The sequence below is a fragment of the Sinocyclocheilus grahami genome, unplaced genomic scaffold (assembly GCF_001515645.1).
Source record: "Sinocyclocheilus grahami isolate Dianchi unplaced genomic scaffold, SAMN03320097.WGS_v1.1 scaffold10.1, whole genome shotgun sequence".
Lineage (NCBI taxonomy): Eukaryota > Metazoa > Chordata > Actinopteri > Cypriniformes > Cyprinidae > Sinocyclocheilus > Sinocyclocheilus grahami.
In genome coordinates, this window is record NW_015505189.1 from 2,053,473 (window position 1) to 2,069,787 (window position 16,315).

Genomic DNA, 16,315 nt, shown 5'->3' on the forward strand with positions numbered 1-16,315 from the left:
TGTGTGTGTATGCGTTTTTGTGACAAATGAGGACATAAATTTGTATAATGACAAAGGTATGACATAGGCATTACAAGGAGAAGGTTACTTTTCAGGACATTACCCCATGTCCCCACTTTTCAAAATGCTTATAAATCACACAGAATGGAGTGTATTGAAAATCTGAAATAGCACAAAGTCTCCTGTAAGGGGTAGGGTTAGGGGTAGGGTTGGTAAAGGGCAATAGAATATACGGTCTGTACAGTATAAAAACCATTACGCCTATGGGATGTCCCCACTTTTCACAAATGTAAACCTGTGTGTGTGTGTGTGTGTGTGTGTGTGCAGAGATGAGGGCCTCTGGGATTGATCGATCTGTTTGTGAAAGCTCATATGATGCTGACACAGTCCTGTCACTGACAGGCCAGCATCAGACTCTTTACCACACAGTGACACAGCCCAATGTGTGTCAGGCCAGGACATTAAAACTTCAATGTGTCAAAATCACACTCTAATAGAAAGAAACATCTGCATCTCTGTATTCCCATTACCATGAATGCATGCAAAATGAGTAATGGGAAACAATATGCATGTTATCTAAAAATATGAATGTTTTAAAAATGTTATATAATTAGAAATTATATAAATAAAATTGTGCACATATACACATATATGTAGTCATATATATATATATATATATATATATATATATATATATATACACACTCTTTTATATGTTTATATTTTTCATTCATATTGTAATTAATTATATTTATAATATAATATTATTAATTATATATTTTACATTTATTAAAAATTTAACATAAAAAACACTCAAACACAGCCTGAAATGTGACAGCTTGTCAGGTCTTCGACCTCTAGTATAGCCCATGTTCTGTAACACCTGGAAAAACTCTATATATGGCAGTGCATATTAATGCACTAGACCAAGACAGAGTATTAGGGGTTCTCCTGCTACACCTAAAGTGTAACTGTGCCACACACGCTCAGATTTAATTTGCGGGAAGTAGCGAGAGGCATTCTGTAAATTTCTCAATCCCCTGCAGATGTTCTATGCAGTATTACCTCATGACCTCTGCACAACGCAGCCAATCACAGATCGCGTATATATATATATATATATATATATATATATATATATATATATATATATATATATATATATATATATACACACTCTTTTATATGTTTATATTTTTCATTCATATTGTAATTAATTATATTTATAATATAATATTATTAATTATATATTTTACATTTATTAAAAATTTCACATAAAAAACACTCAAACACAGCCTGAAATGTGACAGCTTGTCAGGTCTTCGACCTCTAGTATAGCCCATGTTCTGTAACACCTGGAAAAACTCTATATATGGCAGTGCATATTAATGCACTAGACCAAGACAGAGCATTAGGGGTTCTCCTGCTACACCTAAAGTGTAACTGTGCCACACACGCTCAGATTTAATTTGCGGGAAGTAGCGAGAGGCATTCTGTAAATTTCTCAATCCCCTGCAGATGTTCTATGCAGTATTACCTCATGACCTCTGCACAACGCAGCCAATCCGCACAGGAGATTAAGTCCAGCTTCTCTGGTGCTAGAAAAATCTGTAACCTATTACACCCTCTGCTTGGGTCATTTATCAAAATTGGAGGAATATAGCAAAAATAGATGAGGCCAATTTACTCTCCCTGATTACCTATAAACATTATCAGTTTTCAATATGATTTAATTTGAGATACAAACACACACATTAGCAATGGTGAGGTTCTCTAGATAATTAGCCAGCAAGGCACTTTCATGCTCCGGAAGTGCTCTGCGTAAATGTTTGCTTTTATTGAGAATCATCACCACGACAGACCACATTAAACCAGTCTCAGATCAGCACTGAACGAGGCTGGGCTTCTCACCCTGGATCCTGAGTTGGTGTCCGCAGGGGATGAGGAGACGGCTACAGAGGACTCGCTGCTGGGAGGCCTCGGCTCTGGTGGTGGCTTGGACATGCGTATATTTGCCCTGCAAGAGTCAGAAATAAAAGACATGATCTCTACCAGGTATAAGGTGTGGTTACTAATACATGGTGAAATCAAGAGTGAAAAAGATAAATTTTTGTAATTTAATAACCAACAAAGTAAAGCAGAGCCTGGGGACAAGTTCCACAGAGAGGAAGAGACTTAGAAGCACTCAAGTAATGAGAAAGGAGGAGTAGTCAACAGACAATATCACCACCGAGCATACGCAACTCTAGTGAGTGCATTAGTCTCAGGTGACCTGGATATGGTAACAGTGACAACAAAACAAAAATCTATCTATCTATCTATCTATCTATCTATCTATCTATCTATCTATCTATCTATCTATCTGTCTATCTGTCTATTTGTCTATCCATACATTTTATTTATCTATCTGTCTATCCATCTATCAATGTATCTACATATTTATATATCTAAGTACCATCAATATCTACCTATACGGTACCTATCTATCTACTTACCTAGAGTATATCTACATGCGTACCTATCTTTATCTACCTACCTATCTATATCCACCTATAACTTGCTACCTACCTATCTATATCTGAATATACCTGAATATATCTACCTACATACTAGGGATGAGTGAGAACAGCTGACTAGTCGACTAAACAGAACTGTCGCTGCTAGTCGACATTGGTCAACAAATGCTAGTTATTTTAATGTTACTTTCTAAAAAAGACCATGTCACTCAATTTCTGCTCAGAAATGTCTGCTAGAAAGATAAGCAAAGTGTGTGTGTGTGGGAGCATATTTTCCGGTTTAAAAGGGGGAAACATTATGAATGAAAGGGAACTGATTTTCTTCAGAAAGATTTTGTTGACATTTTTCATGATATCTCCATATCCACCTTATTCTTCAATGTGGAAGTAAGCCTATGGGCGAGATTTCCGGTTCATTAGCCACTATAGGGAAATAATGAGAATAAGAACAACACGCGGTAAACGGCAAAACTGTTTGCACTACAATCCAGTGTGCTCATAATTAAGATAATACATTAAAAATAATATGGTAAGACACACCAATTTTCAATATCAAGCATCAAAACGAGCTGTTTTGTACAGCTAAAAATAGCTGGATGAGAATGAGACCGGAAGCCAGACCCATCAAATTTACAAATGGCCACGCCTGCTCTTATGGGAAAAATAAGGTGGATAATGCCAAATAAAATCAAAGTCCCTTTAAGGCAAGTCATTTCACTCAGGGGCCATCTTTGAAACTCTACTTGGGCATGCAAGTGCAGCTCCTATCTCTATGAATGCGGAAACATCAAATACTCCAAAACTGTTCGCCAAGCTTATGATTCAATTTCATATTAGAAATCACCAATGAAATCTGACAACAACTGTATCTCTATTGCTTTGTCTGTTATTACATATCGTTTGATATGTGCTATTATTTATGCAACTCTCTCATGTATCCACATGTGACAGTTAGCGGAAGCTAGAGATTACTGTTTATAAAGTTTTAATATATGGATATTTTTCTTACAAAAATGAATCAATACGCTTCAAGAGGTCTTTATTCACATCCTGGAGCCATGTGGGACACTTTTTATGATGGATGCGCTTTATTAGACTTCTTTTGGACTATTGAAAAATAACACCCACTCACTGCCATTATAAAGCTTGGAAGAGCCAGGACAATTTACAATATAACTCTGATTGGTTTCATTTGAAAGAAGTAAGTCATATACACCTAGGATGCCTTGAGGGTGAGTATTCATGGGGCAATTTTCATTTTTAGGTGAACTATCCCTTTAACTCAAATTCTCAGTTCCATGGGCATGTCCGGGAAACTCATAAATATTGATGTATGCTCTGCCCACTGAAACAGAAAATCTCAGAAACCAAAAATCGCATAACACCGGCCACTGACGTCACTGCCATTGTATGATTGGCTGAGGTGCCTCACGTGATCCAAGTTAGCCGTTACGCTTTTTCCGGTGGTAAGTAATACAGACCCTGTCATCTCCCAATAAAAAGACAATCTCCGTCTATAGTCTATAGCGCTGTTTTGTTTACAAGGGTAACCATGGTAACCACTGTTTCTCTGCTTGTCCATAAGCACCTCCTAATGTCAGAGAGTGAATTTGCATTTTCATTCAGCGAGTCTGCTGCTTTTGTTGCCATCAGTGTTGGTAATTTTAACGGTTTAATGGAAAATTAAAAATGTATCGCATATACACACAATGTTTTTTCTGAGGGTTCCTTTTAGACTAGTCAACTAGTCGGTTACAAAATTTGTGTTTAAACGACTTTGAAATTAGTCACAGCGCACATCCCTACTACATACCTACTGTGGTGGAAATGGCCAAATTTCACTGGGGGGGACTCTAGCTTGGAAAGGAGCGGGGGTAATTTTAGTTTTTTAGATGACCTTTCGGATGTATTTAATTATAAAACCCTTTATAATCTATAATAACATTAAACTTATTTCATATTTTCTCTAAACCACGTTGTGTGTGAATTTGCACATGTTATAATGTACTGTAAGTATCATTAATGATCCCTTGTGTTTAACAAAAAAAATTTAATTCAATGAAAGAATGATTTAATAAAAATGAGAATGATTAGTAATTGTCTCTAATTGGCCTGATTAGCTAAGCTCACAAAACAGTACAGTATTGTATTTGTAGATTATATTGAATAGTTTACACTTTGCATAAACATTTGCAATTAGTTTTTAAAAGGTAACATTACATTCTTCAGGACTCTACACTTACATTTCTTTATAGGAGCACTTGTGCTCCTACTTAAAAAATAAAATAAAAAAATAGGAACACCTTCTGATCAATAACAGAAATTAACCTTCCCATTATGAGGCGATAGTTGACTCTTTAAAGTGTAGTTTATCTTCGTAATGCAAGTTTTTTTTCTAACTTTATTAAATGTATGTCATCTTTTGTATAAAAAAATTATATTTATAAACTTTTATCAAAAATTTTAATTAAACAATAAATTCAATTAAAATAATAAGATACAATCAGGAAGAATAAGTTACCAGTCAAATGAAATCAGCATCAATAATTCATCTTTTCACTAGGAGGTGCACAGAAGAACACAAATTAAGGAATATTTACAGACTGTTAAATGAGACTCAGAGGTGGATGTATTTAAATTCATAATAACATTGTTATGAGATTAATGTTTTAAATATAGGCCTAAAGTTTTGAATATACAAAATATTATACTTTAAAAATTAAAATGAAACCGACAAATTGTCACTGAATCATTCATTCAATCGATTGAAGTCACACCACAGGTCACGGTCACTACACTCAGTCTGACTGCATGAGTCTAATGGTTCCACTGGAATTACAGTAAAGAGAGTACAAACACTCATATCAAAAGTAATGTTCGTTAAATAGGTGTTTAATAATAAATGATTAACCAAATGTTTGTGAAATGCCAGAGCCACGATCACTATAATACAAATGCCTTAATGCCAGGCTGCTTCCTGGAAGTATTTGGGTCCATTTTTCTTTCCTAATAAGGAGAACTGCATAAAATGCTGCATTGAGATTCAGGTCATGCTAATGTAACATTTTGGGTAAATCAACAGAGAGAAGAGCAGATGGCAGAGAGATGAGGGATAAGGGGAGAAATGGAGGACAGAAGAAAGGTGAAACAAACTGTCACAGCTGCCATTGCAGGCAACAAATAAAAAACTTCTTCCAAACACTGTCAGAGAGAAGTGTCAGACTCAGAGAGTGCAGGGAAGGTATAACCCAGAGTGAATGCCACAAGAGCCGCACCATTCAACCAAACATGTCACATTTCTAAATCTTCTTCAAGGAAATGACTAGGCATTTTGGACTGGTACCCAGGGAGTTATAATTCATTGGATAGATAGCTGACATTTCCCGTAAACATGTCAAATTAATTTGTTATTGGGTAAATCGTTTATACGATGGGCACTCTGAAAACAAAACACTATGAACAAATTCTGGGGGCAGACCTAGAATCAGAGCCAGACAGCACAGCCACAGAGTGCCTATAGTCTGTCTGATGCATATTACACACAAAACTGCAAAGCACTGGCTGAAATAACCTACTGCAATCAGATTGGCTGGCTCAAGGGTGCATTGGGTTTTTTTATCAGTGTGCCTGGAAACAAAGCTGTTTACAAGATACTAGACTGTTCACATCTCATTTCTCTTCCCTTCTTCTACCTTGTAAGCTCCAGCTCTGGTTTCAGCTTCATATACCACTAACAACTCATATGTGTTGCTGAGCAATACTGTACTGGTGGCACCAAATCTCTGCAAGATAAAAGTTTAGATTGAGGCACTCACTAGCAAGAACCATATTAATAATTAGAACCGTGTATCTGTTTTGGTGAGTCATAAAAATACAAACAGAATATACTGTAAAAATACAGGAGTTTTTATTACTTTCCAGATGGATTACAAATAATTTCCTGCTATTTTTAAAACAGTTCCTAAATGGCATGTAAAAACAAAACAGATTGCATTTAGTATCTTACATGCTAGTCAGACTGTCTCTTCCTGCTTAAGTGGGTGACTCTTGTCTTAGCTAGAATTAATAAGTGCACCAGACAGTCAAAAGTCTGGCTTTGCGAGACTAAGGCCTACAGTCAGTGAAATAAAAACAGCACCACTGGTACTCAAACATATAATTGAGTCTATAGAATGTAGAAGACTCTCAGAGGCCAACTACAAAAAGTAGTACGGGCATAATTGACCCAATGTGAGAGGATAAACTTTGGGGAAAGCTGTAATAGCATAATAAAACTGTAGCTGGCAGAATATGATCTATTCCACAGTATTTATTAAATTATTAGAATTGTGTATTATGTATAAGGTTTTTTCACCGTCTGCGGCTCTCTAGGACCGAACTTGCCTACCCCTGTTCTAGGCATTGATAAAGCCTTTGAATTTTTTTTGTATCTATCATCTGATTTGTGCCTGTCCACAACTTTATCCCGGAGATCTTTTGACAGTGTCTTGCCACCCATAGTTGATTGTTTGCTTCAGTTGCACTACCAAGTACTCAAATGCTCCAGGACAGCTCTTTTCATGCTGAGCTAATCAAAATGACCACAGCTGATCACAGTTGGATGTAAAATGGCTTTATGTGCCATTGAGAAGGTGATTAGCTATACCTGATTGAGTTCATTTTTAGGAGGGGTGATCTTTTTTCCAACTCAGTGATTCTGTTTTAAAATTTAATTTATTATTTTTTTTCTGGCATGTTGGTATTATATCTTTCACTTGGATGTAATAAGTTGCACTGAGTAAATACAGCTGGATAAAACAAAAACTGTTTCTGTCTTCACTTCTGGCTGCAAAGCAACAACATGTGATTATTTTAAAGGGGGGTGGTTCTTTTCTATACTCACTGTATATCTAGCATAATATAAATAAAAAACGTATCCTCCAACATGACATGTATAATATAATATGACTGTAGAGGGTTTGCAAAGATAGAAATGACGAAGAAGTCTGGGTGGCGAGCAAGCACTCTTTATTGACCAAAATATAGCAAAATAAACTCCTTAGGCACACTGCCGCGCATAAACTCAAAACCAAAACAGTGCAAACACACCATCCGTGCTGCATCAGTCCTTTTTCTGTCCCAGGTCTGGGAGCCGCTTAAATCCCATCTCTCCGCCATTCACTGGAATTAGAGACAGGTGTTAGTTATCATGTAATTGACCGCCTCACTTTACCACCCCCCCACTTTAGCCCCGCCTCACCACAATAATATAATATAATATAATATAATTAGTGGTGTCAAAATTAGCGCGTTAACGCAGGCGATTCATTTTTTTAGTTTAATGCGTTAAAAATATTTAACGCAATTAACGCAGGGGCGGGGCTAGGGTTGGCCACCCTACTCACAACTGCTGCTTCTGTCACTTTTTCTCTTGACAAGAAGAGCATTTATTCAGTCGCAGAACGACGTTTCAGATGCGCGCTCCACTTCACTTCAGCGCCAGGCGAGAATCAAGCGAGCGCGGGGGAAAAAAACGGCTCTTCAATTGCAGGCACAAAGGCGCCAGGGCGCTCTGTAGCCTGTATCCTTTCATATCAAAGTGAAATAAACTATGTGCATGCAATCCGTGCTGCATCAGTCCTTTTTCTGTCCCAGGTCTGGGAGCCGCTTAAATCCCATCTCTCCGCCATTCACTGGAATTAGAGACAGGTGTTAGTTATCATGTAATTGACCGCCTCACTTTACCACCCCCCCACTTTAGCCCCGCCTCACCACAATAATATAATATAATATAATATAATTAGTGGTGTCAAAATTAGCGCGTTAACGCAGGCGATTCATTTTTTTAGTTTAATGCGTTAAAAATATTTAACGCAATTAACGCAGGGGCGGGGCTAGGGTTGGCCACCCTACTCACAACTGCTGCTTCTGTCACTTTTTCTCTTGACAAGAAGAGCATTTATTCAGTCGCAGAACGACGTTTCAGATGCGCGCTCCACTTCACTTCAGCGCCAGGCGAGAATCAAGCGAGTGCGGGGGAAAAAAACGGCTCTTCAATTGCAGGCACAAAGGCGCCAGGGTGCTCTGTAGCCTGTATCCTTTCATATCAAAGTGAAATAAACTATGTGCATGCAATGTCGTGGTCAGTTAAGTCATGAAGTTACCAAAAAGGCGATTAAAGCTGCCTTAAAACTGTGCATGCATGTAATATATTTTATATGAGTTACATTTAAAGGGGTCCTATTATGCGATTTCACTTTTTCAACATTAGTTTGTCTGTAATGTTGCTGTTTGAGCATAAAAAAGATCTGCGAAGTTACAAGCTCAAAGTCCACTTCAAAAGGAGATATTTTATTTAACAGAAATCCCTTTTCAAAAACTACAACGAACGACTCGTTTGGACTACAACGCATATTTTCTGGGATTTGTGATATCACAAATATCGACGAATGGGACGAGACCTGGTTGAGCTGCACTAGAGAAGGCAACGAGTGTTATCACTATGCCAGAGACACGCTAGCTTTCCCAAGGCAGACGAACTTAGAGTGGTTACAATCATCCGGGTTTAAATCGCGCTCAAATTGATTTGATTTTGACACAATATTTATACTGAAGCTTGCAGGCGGCTATGGTAAGGGGCGTGCCATTTCGCGACCAGGCGCCGAGTGGAGCCAATCACAACACACACTGGCCCAGCTAACCAATCACAGCACATTTCGTATTTCAGAAGGCGGGCCTTCATTTGATTCAGGAACTATTCGAGCCGTTCATGCCAGACTGGGGAGAGAGGTGTTGTAATAATGTAAAATATGTGAAAAATCATGTGTTTTTCGAACAATCTAGTATGAGAGTCTGTTCTAGTACACCCCCAAAACAAAATCAAGACTTTGTAAAAGAGCATAATAGGACCCCTTTAAAAGTTACCAATAAGTGTTGTATGGAGTTTGGCCATTAGAGGAATTAATAATTCATACAAAAAAAGGCAGTCATCCTTTGTGGCAGACAATGCACCATGCCCTAGTGTTTGTTGAGATGAGCACTGTGCTCAGATTAGCCATTCAGATCAATAGTACTGCACTGCCAGGGGATCAGGGAATCACTCCTATCACGGCACACTTTCCACTGACATCACCACCAATGGGGTCGCAGAACACATTTTAGCCCTTCACTGAGGAGGGGTGGGAGTATGCAGCAGTATTAAGGACACTGAGATCAACTGAAATATCAGCATACTACATATTTAGGCAGGGAGTGTCTCTGCCAGCCGACCACAGTAAATACATATTCTCCAGAATTCGAGATCTACAACTTGCTAAAACCAACCCATGGCAGCCTGCAGAAACTTTCTGGTTGTGATGAATGATTTTGACATGTCTCTGCTGACATCAATGATTTTCCCAAAGATCAGCACTTATCACAGCTGTTAGGGTGAGCTTAGTTTCCATAGCTAGATTACTAATGGAAAAGGCAGGGTTGATGGGGAGAGAAGAGTGAATGAGGCCGGACTTGTGCTTAAAATAGCACATATGAGCAGCCAGCAGTGGTAAGTATTCCAGTTATGTCCTGTAACTTCACTATCTCGCTCTTCTACAAACCACAGGCATTCGAGAGCCCACAGAACATTAAGTCTCACCATCTTATCGACACAGCTACAACTGACAAACTTCCTCTCTCACTTAACACATTTGGCCATGATCTTTATCTCTTGAGCACTCAAACAAGAGGTCTGTAAGCTGGTAAACTAATAACTAGATCCCTCTGTGACACAAAACTCAAATTACTCTCCCGATGATGGTTAATCTGAGCCTGGACCTAGCACAGGGCCTCCATGCACAGTGGCCCTAATGAGAAGCATCAATCAACCTTGGCAGCAAGATTTACTTACCTGTCATCTGCATGAGAGATGGTCTTCACGGCTGTGTGCGATATTCCTACAAGAGTCCAACATTCTGAATCCATGAGCCCACTTCTATATGGAGAACATGGAGTGATAACAGGGGAATCAAGGTAGGCGGTTGAACTTCATAATAGTTTTCACCTGGGTTTGTTTCAGCAGGCAGCAGAGCATTCAAAATAAACAGCAAACCCTTGTTCTCTCCTCTGGTGTTAGTGAGTAACAGAATGAGATCTGTCTCATCAGGGCATGTAAATCGGAGCTCTCTTAACCCTCACAGCACTGATGAGGTAGAAATCCCAGCTCAGCTTACTGACATATGGGAAGACACATAAATTAATGGAAAGGAATAGGAGAGGAACAGGTGCCGTGTTACACATTTTAATGGAATAGTAAAAAAAAATTGCAATTCTTAATACTATTGCAAAATGACTTCAATTTATTGCTGATAATGACTAATCTCAAAGGCAAATTCATCCATAACAAAACTTCACGCAAGCTTCCAATTCCACTGAATGATTCAGGTTCCATATTGATTCCATTAACATTCCCCTAGTTCTCTGTTTATTGTGAGTTGGACATGAAAGTATTTGCGGTGCACTGAGTAAATCAAGAACCACTCAAGAACAAGATAATTGATTGATTGATTGATTGATTCAAACCAGTAACTAAAGCTGCATTCGAAATAGCATAATCTCTGGGTAGGGTTGGGTAGCATTTGAATTTTATTGATTCCGATTCTGCTCATCAATTCCGATTCTTATAGATTCCTATTTTCGATTCCAGTAAGATAAAACCACTCCAATAAAAAAAAAATTAAGTCAAACATTTAGATGCCAAACATATTTATTCTGTCATTTAACAAAGCTGTTACTGTTGCAGCTGAATAACATGAGCAAAAATCAGTAGCCTACAGAACACTTAGGCCTACAAGAGGAACTTTTGCCTATGGTTTTAACAAAAATACCACAGCAAAAAAACTAATGTAAATTTAAAGACTAATATAAATTATAAGGTGGATAATAAGGTGGTGTCCAAAGGAAGTGCACTTCCGAATCTCGCCGGAAACAGGGGTACTTTTTGTCTATCGTTTTATAAATTCTGTGAATTTGGACATATTATTTTCCCATTCTGTTTTTCTACTATATAATTTAAAAGTAGACATATTTGGATGCAGACTACTTAATGTATGTCTTTTTATTACTCTGTATAACACCCAATCATTCTCCCTCATCACTTAATCTGACAACTGAAACAATTTCTTTTGCTGAGATACTGTGAATTTTGTTGCAAATATTAAAAACTAACTAATTTATGTTATTAGTTTATAGCATAGGCAGTTTCAAATTATCTTCCCCAACACTTTACGGTCAAAATAAAGCACAGATTACCAGACATCTTCAATTTAAATACTACTTTAGTAGTGCAGATCTAAGCTAGAAAATGCCCACATCACCTTCACAGGAATATGCAATAACAGTAATGGCCATCATTACCATTACCTCTGGACATTTCCAACTGATTTGCAGATTCCAGCACAGACATATGATATGAATCATTACGTTACATCCCACTACTCATGCATCTGTTAAAGAACAATTTAAAAAATCTTGCAGCTATTTATTTAATTAAAGAACTCCATAAACATGGTTAACCATACAAATGACCTGCGTTGACCTCTTAACCACCTGCATTTAGAGAAAGCAGGAAGTGTGCATCCTAAAGTACATTTCATGCAAATAAAAGGAAGAAAAGCACTCACTGGTCCTGTAAAATGAAGTCAGTGTTTTCTGAGGAGATATGTCCCGTCACAGGATGACTGAACGTCGTCGTCCTCTGGTTGTGGCTGCATCAGAGAAGAAAGGGAGGGAAATGGGGAAAAACAAGAGAAGAAAAACAAAATAAGCAATCCAATATTAATCATGTTTAATTTGGCGTTTCCCTCCCCCTCTGTGGGTACTGTAGCCGTAAGAGCAACTTTCTACAGGAATACACTAAGTTTGAGGAATTCTGATGACTTTCCTGCAGGAGTGCAGAATGTCTGGCAGCGTTGAAGTCTGGCCAAGCCCACTCGTATTGTTTAACACAAAGTGTGGGGCTAAGCAACAAACCGCTGCAGAAACTTCATTGATTTCAATTACACAGGGTCATTCACTGTTTAACTAGACTCGAGCATTAAAACATCTCACTGTCATCAGGTGTAATAAGACAGAGACGGGGGGCTTCTAAGGGTGAGAGGACTTTAAAATAACGCGCATAATATGCCTGCTGTCATCAATTCAGTTATTCATTCTTTCTTTGCACTATGTGTTTGGCTGAAAAAACGAGAGTGGTGGTAATTTGATGAGTAAGGAAGATCCCCAAGTGAGTAAATGTGGTCCTATATGAGGGGAAAAAAGGCTCCACCGCAAGTCACTTATCTGCCTGTCATCATTTCCATTATGCTTAAAAAAAACTATATTAAGTCACATTGCCTCAGCGACTCTCTGTGGACTCAAGGCTGATAGATACAGTTAAAAGAACAGGCATAGCCATGCTTCAGGTGCTCTAGCAATCATATAGCAAAACGAAGATGTCCTTCACAGTAGGTTAGAACAAATGTTAGAACTAAAACTAATAAAACAAAGGTGAAATAAAACTTAAACTCGCCTCAGCAACTAACTGAAAAAAAAAAAGTTTGGTAACACTATTTTAAGGACCAATTCTCACTAATAACTAGTTGCTTATTATCATGCATATTACTAGCATTTTGGCTGTTTATTAGTACTCATAAAGCACACATTAATGCTTTAATCTGCATGAGCGTATTTTAGATCCCTTAATTCTACCCCATACCTAAACTTAACAACTACCTTACTATTAATAATGAGCAAATTAAGAGCTTATTGAGGGAAAACTCTTAGTTAATAGTGAATATATGTTCCCTAATCTAAAGTGTTACCAAAACTATTAAAATTACCAAAGCTAAAACTGCAATAAGTAGAAAGCTCATCAGAAAGCATAAAACTAAATTCAGTAAAACTAAATGAAAACTGATAATATAAAAAAGCCCATATAAAATATTACTAATAGCATATTAATAATACTATAATAACTATAATAGTATGGATCAGGGATGGGCACGGAAATAAAAGTAATGATAAATTGAGCAATGCAAAAACAAGAAGATATTTCTGAGCCACTGAAATCCAACTGGTATGCAAATGTGCCATTTATTTATATGTATATACAAAGTTCTGTCATGAAACTCTGGATGGCGCATAATGACATCATTATTCATATGGTGAAGCTGATTGGTTCTTTTCGTATCGGCAGCCAATGAGCTTACTGCTCAACATTAACATACTTGGCTAGTGCTTGCTGTAACACTTGCAATGCTTCAGAAACCCACCTCTTGGGTCGGCCATTTCATCATTTCAATGTTCTTAGCTTCAAGGAACTGCTATATCTATTTTGCAGTGTCACGGGACAATGTCTTGCATGAAAATTGCAGGCTGATTGGGAGATGCTCACAGGGAAGGTACCGCATGTTGCTGAAGGATGTTCTGATAAACTTTTGCATTCACTCTTCATAAGAGACCCAACTCCAGCTGCAGAAAAAATCCCCCAAACCATGACACTTCCTCCTCCACCTTTCACTTCTTTACACACTCGGGGTTCAGTCTTTCCATAGTTTGATGCCGAACATAATGTTTCCCATCTGATCCAAATAAAATAGACTTGCTCTAATCACTAAAGTGAACTTTGGACCAGTTCTCCTCTCTCCACACAACATGCTCCGCAGCAAAGGTGAGCCTAGCCTTTTGATTCTTTCTGCTGATGAGAGGCTTGGTCACTGCAGAGCGTGCTTTCAGTCCGACTTCTCTTAAACATGCAGAGACAGATCCATACCCTGTTCAGCGCTGAACTGTCGAGAAATTCCAGCTGCAGTGTTAAACTGATTTCCCATTGAGAGTCTTCGCATTATCCGGTCTTCTCATGCATTTGTCTTACATGGACGGCCAGCCTTTTTGGGGGACTTGAATTAGTGTCATTGTAAATCTGCAATATTTGAAAAATCACAGATATGGAATGACTAACTTCTCCTGCAGTGGCTGAAAGTGTCATCCCTTTGGCCTTCATCTGGACAACCTCCTGTTGCAGGGTTTCAGTCACCTTAGGCTGCGTTTACACTTGCCATTAACATGCGACCTGTATCCGGATGTTGTCCACATACACATTGAAAAGACAAGTGTAAACGCGCTTCTGATCGGAATGTTATCCGATCTGCGTGTCCTGGTCCAGAGGTAGTCGAGGACGCATTGTGATCGGATCTCAGTGTAATGTAAACGCAATCCAGCCATCGTGTCTGCATTCGCAGGTCGACATCACGCAAAACGCCGCCCCCTCCTGAACTGTCAGAAGAACAGAGCGCTAACGAGACTCGTACATTTATTTTAATTTGTAAAATGTCCCGCGGCTGAAAATAGTTTTCAAAAGAAAACCCACCACTTCAGCTTGACTCGATATCCTCGATATTGCGAGGGAAATACAGATCCGATCGGTTATTCAGATTGAGATGTCAGCTGATTTTGCCAAGTGTAAACGCGCCGTGTCCTGATTGACTGATGATCCGATCTGCTTGATCAGATCACAGTGATCGCATGTTAATGCCAAGTGTAAACGCAGCCTTAGAGTGGCCTGCCATCTTACAATCTCAATGAAAATTAGAGGAATGCTGCCAGTCAAATAGGGTTTGTCATATAATTAAGGAAATTAGCACCAGGTGCCAGATTAACACCAATAACTTGGAGGTATCTGTAAGTGTTCTCTAATTTTGATCAGAGTTCTTTTTTAAATATCTCATTTAAGTTTTTTTATACTGTGCTTCAGAATACAATTAATGTATGAAATATGCTTAAAAACTGCCCTTCTACTCCTGTTAGGATAACTTCAAACAGGACTAAGCAGTGAACTTAAAAAATGTAGGAAATTGTAGGTTGTTCTCTAATTTTGATCTCCACTGTGTGTGTGTGTGTGTGTGTGTACACAGTATATATATATATATAAACATTAGGGCTGGGCGATAAATTGATAATGATAATTATCGCACATTTTAAATTTCCTCGATAAACGATAACAAGAGGTCGATAAATTTTCGCTATAATGTTTATGAGGCAAAGGCGGAATGAAAGAGCACAACTCATTTGAAGTGCGGCACTTGGACCGTTTATCCGCTCGGATCAAAGTTTAAACGGCGGCGTGGCGCAAGCTTCACTAGAGCAGATGTGTTACTCGCTGATGAGTCTCGATCAAACGGTGCTGTGAGATCCAGTGTGAAGAGCTTGCATTCAGCGAAGAACAAAAATAACTCTGTTTACAGCCAGATGAAACAGCGCTGACAAACAGGAGAAACACTGTTCGCAGCGATACAGTTAGAAGACTTTTTAATCTACAAATTGCCATCATTTACCATAGATTTACTGTAGTAGCACTAACTGCACCATGGTATTGTGTCAGAAATGTGGGTATTTGTGTCAAATATATTTATTTATTTTGTGGTTAAGCTATAGCGTTTATGCATTTATACTAAATTTATTTAGACTAGCTACTGTTTTTCATACAAATACCTAAAACCATATTACATTTTTACCATGGTATTGAGGTGCTATATTTGTGGTTTTAACTGTGATTATCATGATCTAAATGTATGCTACTATGGAAGACCAGTGGTTAATAAAAAAAAAAGTCAGAAATCAGAATAATTAAATTTCACCATAAAAATGAGGTTGCTACAATACTTACAGATATTACTGATTTTGATAATGAACATAAATCTACATCTGCATCCTAACTTACTATTAAATGTGTATTTCTAAGAGACAAAAAAAAATTATATTATTATTAATATTATCAGGCAACACAAACCTGTTTCTTGATTTGAAAC

The 16,315-nt window shown here is 38.0% G+C and overlaps 1 protein-coding gene across 1 annotated transcript in view; it reads right to left on the reverse strand.

Annotated features, from left to right (window-relative positions):
* Positions 1–16,315, reverse strand: part of plekha7b (pleckstrin homology domain containing, family A member 7b) — a 113,546-nt gene that overhangs the window by 39,486 nt on the left and 57,745 nt on the right. Inside the window, exons 5-6 of the mRNA XM_016284288.1 lie at positions 12,152–12,235; positions 1,873–2,017 (exon numbers count right to left, since the gene is read on the reverse strand). Coding sequence (XP_016139774.1) covers positions 1,873–2,017; positions 12,152–12,235 — 229 coding nt within the window. The remainder of the gene's footprint in view (positions 1–1,872; positions 2,018–12,151; positions 12,236–16,315) is intronic.